At 58.1% G+C, this 3,279-nt stretch overlaps 1 protein-coding gene across 1 annotated transcript; it reads right to left on the minus strand.

Annotated features, from left to right (window-relative positions):
• Positions 1-1,322: 1,322 nt before the first annotated feature.
• LOC119293793 (serine carboxypeptidase-like 50) lies at positions 1,323-2,931 on the minus strand. The gene has a single exon (XM_037572153.1). The coding sequence runs from the start codon at positions 2,764-2,766 to the stop codon at positions 1,396-1,398; it is 1,371 nt and encodes a 456-aa protein (XP_037428050.1). The 5' UTR covers positions 2,767-2,931; the 3' UTR covers positions 1,323-1,395.
• Positions 2,932-3,279: the final 348 nt, after the last annotated feature.

The raw sequence follows: 3,279 nt of genomic DNA on the forward strand, positions 1-3,279 counted from the left end.
CCTTCCCGGTCCACCGCCCATCAGCCTCCTCCAGCCACATGCCTCCTACATGATAATACTCATGGAGGCACACATTGTGCGAAACGTTGGGTGCAGCCCTCCACTGCAAACAGAGAAAAAAGTTTTAGAAACATCAATTGTGCATCATTATTGCATTCTCGCATGCTAAAATTCAAGGGAATTTAAAATTTTAACATTTACAAACCATGTCTTGCATATGACTGTGTATTAAATTGTGCTTTGTGCAAAACTATGAAAAAATCTAAACATTTATCTAATTAAATGAAGTTATGCTATTACTTAAGACATCTGTCTTTAAATTAATACTATTGGTTTATGACTACATATATGGTCCAGAGATAGAAGTATAGTAAACCATAAGGCCTAAAGTGCAAAGTGCACATGTATCGAATTCAAGCCATAACATATCAGCTAAAATTAAATTTAGTGAAACAAAACTTGTTTATATTACATCAAAGAGTTCAATCTAGCTCGAGTCGTGTGTGTACCAAATTTAGTGTACCACTCCGAAGAGGCGACTGGATAGGCGAAACCATTGCCTCCTTCATGGGCGACGCCGCCGGTCCGTGCGTCCTTTGTTGTTTGCTTCGGCAATTGGAGGGGATGGGAACCTCGGTGGTTTGGCTTCGACTGTAGATAGGGTAGGCTTCGTGTGGGTAGCGTTGTGTTCTGATGGTGATGGCGACGACGCATCTAAGAATAATGCCTTACTCTAGTCTCATCTTGACGGCATCCATGGTGACATCGGCGACCGGTGGGCTCAGCTTCCCGTTGACCCTTCCGGTCATGTGGTTTAGGTGTTCGGTCAGTGGTTGTCGTCCGTGCAGTGTCACCGGTGGGCGAGAGGGGATGGTTGTTTGCGCTTGGCATCGACAACGAACGGCTAACGGTGGCTCCAGGACTCTTGGAGGGTGGGCAAGATCCCCGTCCGACACACTGCAATGACATAGGCCTTGCCCACGACGGGCTTTTTCATCGACTCACAACACCCTTCTGGGCTCTACCATTCTAGCGACCAAAGCAGACACTCTACAACACTTTTAGTAGATTTCTAAATTGCCATTCCGGCTTCCTCGCGGACCACGGAAATTGGGAATAATATGCGAAACATAGTTTGCGCTGATATTAAACAAATCATTTTTCGTATAGTTTTTCATCCTGTCATTTCCAAACATTTTCTTCGGGCAAAGTTGTCCTTCTAGTTCTTTTTCTAGATCAATTTTGTTTTATATCAATTGGGCATTAAAGAGATTGACTCTGTTGGCTCGGATTGTTTCGTAGTGTAGAATTGACTTTTTCGATGATGGGACTGAAATCATTATTACTGAACCATTTTCTTCACAGCAAGAAAGCAGCTTTGTCAAGCTGGAAGCATCAGGTCGCCGTCGCCTTGATGGCGTTGCCGGCCGGCAGCAGGCCGCGCGACCTAATGCCGCTGCCGAACACGCCCGTCTGCGTGACCCAGCCCTCGATCATCTCCTGCGTGGCCCGCCCATTGTCCGCCGGCACGAGGTGCCCGGCGCCGTACACGACCACGTGCGTCAGCGCCCCCGACCGCTGCACGTACCCGGCGAGCTCTTGCTTCTCCCCTTCGCCGGTCCGCCACACGGCGCGGTCGGCGTCCAGGAACGCGTGCAGGCCGCCCCAGTGCAGCTCCTTCATCCACGCCTCCTGCGACACGACGCCGTCCCGGAGGTCGCGGATGCCCTGGTAGAGCAGCACGCGCGTCTGCCGGAGCAGCGCCTCCACCTCCGGCAGCACGCTCTTCATGATGTCCTCGTGCATCGCCGCGCCCACCGCGTCGCTGCACTCCTCCCACGTCACGTCCGGGCGCGCGCCCAGCGCCGCCTTGACCTCCGGCCGGTTGACGAACTTGCCGACGCCCGCGGACGCGTACGGCCGCTGCTTGGCGTAGTCGTAGAGCGTGGCGAGGCCCGTGGCGTTCTGCAGCCGGTCGAGCACGCGGCCCCGGGCGTCCGACGCCTCCCGCCACCGCGCGGCCTTCGTCAGCGCCACCGCCTCCGCCTGCAGCGCCTCCAGCTCCCCGCGCTGCCGCGCGTTGACGAGCCCCGTGAAGTATGCCGAGTCGGCGTGTGTGGCGACCTGCGCGACCGGGTGCGTGAGCCCGTTCCCGATGGCGACGCCGCGGAGGTTGACCCTCCGCCCCGCGGGCAGCGTCGGGTTCACGGCGAAGATGTGCGCCCCGGCGGCCGGGACGTACTTGCCGGCGTAGCTCTCGCCGGAGAGGAAGAACGGGCGCTTGCGGAAGGAGGGCGGGCTGGCGTCGAAGAAGGACTGGAGCGCGGCGAGGATGTGCGCGGCGACGGCGGGCTGGTCCGTGGGGATGAGGGCGGGGGAGGGCGCGGCGCTGAAGCCGGTGCCGAGCGGGCTGTCGAGGAAGAGCAGCCCGAAGCGGCGGTTCCAGGCGAAGGGGTTGCGGGAGAGCGAGGCGCCGTCGGGGGCGGCGAGGTAGGGGCCGAGCTCGAAGAGGTCGCCGATGAGTCCCGAGCAGCCGGGCCCGCCCTGCAGCCAGAGGAGCAGCGGCGTGTCGGCCGGCGCGGCGGCGAGCGGGGCGCTGGCCTCGTAGAAGGCGTAGAAGAGGGAGGCGTTGGCGGACGGGTCGACGGGGAGGTAGCCGGAGCTGGTCGGCAGCGCCTCCTTGGGGAACACCACGGTCGCGGCCGAGGATGCGAGGCCGACGGCGGCCGCCGCGAGGAGCAGGGCGAGGAGGAGCGGCGGAGCCATCGATGGGATACTGGATAGGATATGCCGTGCGTGCAGGTGAGGTCAGTACCGCCGAGTGAACCGATGATGAGAGGTTTAGTTGGTGAAGTGTTTAATGTCGTCTTCAATGTGGGGCCTACTAGTAGTATGTTTTTGAGGTGGTTGTGGGGTCCGCCGCTTGAGTGGAGTGGGACGGCGACGATGGACGATCAGTTTTTTGTTTTTTGTAGCGTAGCGTGGTGTTTGGAATATTATACACATGTGTCTGTGTGCGAACACGCACGCACGTTGACGCCGGCGAACAAGTGACGGGGACGGGACGGGATGTAAGAGTATCTTCAGCCGCGTCTTCAACAGGTCCTCCCCATACGATTTTGCTGTGCCGGTATCGAAAAAACGGTTCAGTCGCGTCTTCAGAAACTCGTTTTTCGTCGGCTTGGGGCGAAACTGGTGCCGGCGGACTCAGGCCGAACCCGGCTTTTTGGGGGGCGCCTGGGGCGCCGGCACAAGCGAAAAGGACGCGTTGGTCCGTCC

Source organism: Triticum dicoccoides, chromosome 1A, assembly GCF_002162155.2.
Source record: "Triticum dicoccoides isolate Atlit2015 ecotype Zavitan chromosome 1A, WEW_v2.0, whole genome shotgun sequence".
NCBI lineage: Eukaryota > Viridiplantae > Streptophyta > Magnoliopsida > Poales > Poaceae > Triticum > Triticum dicoccoides.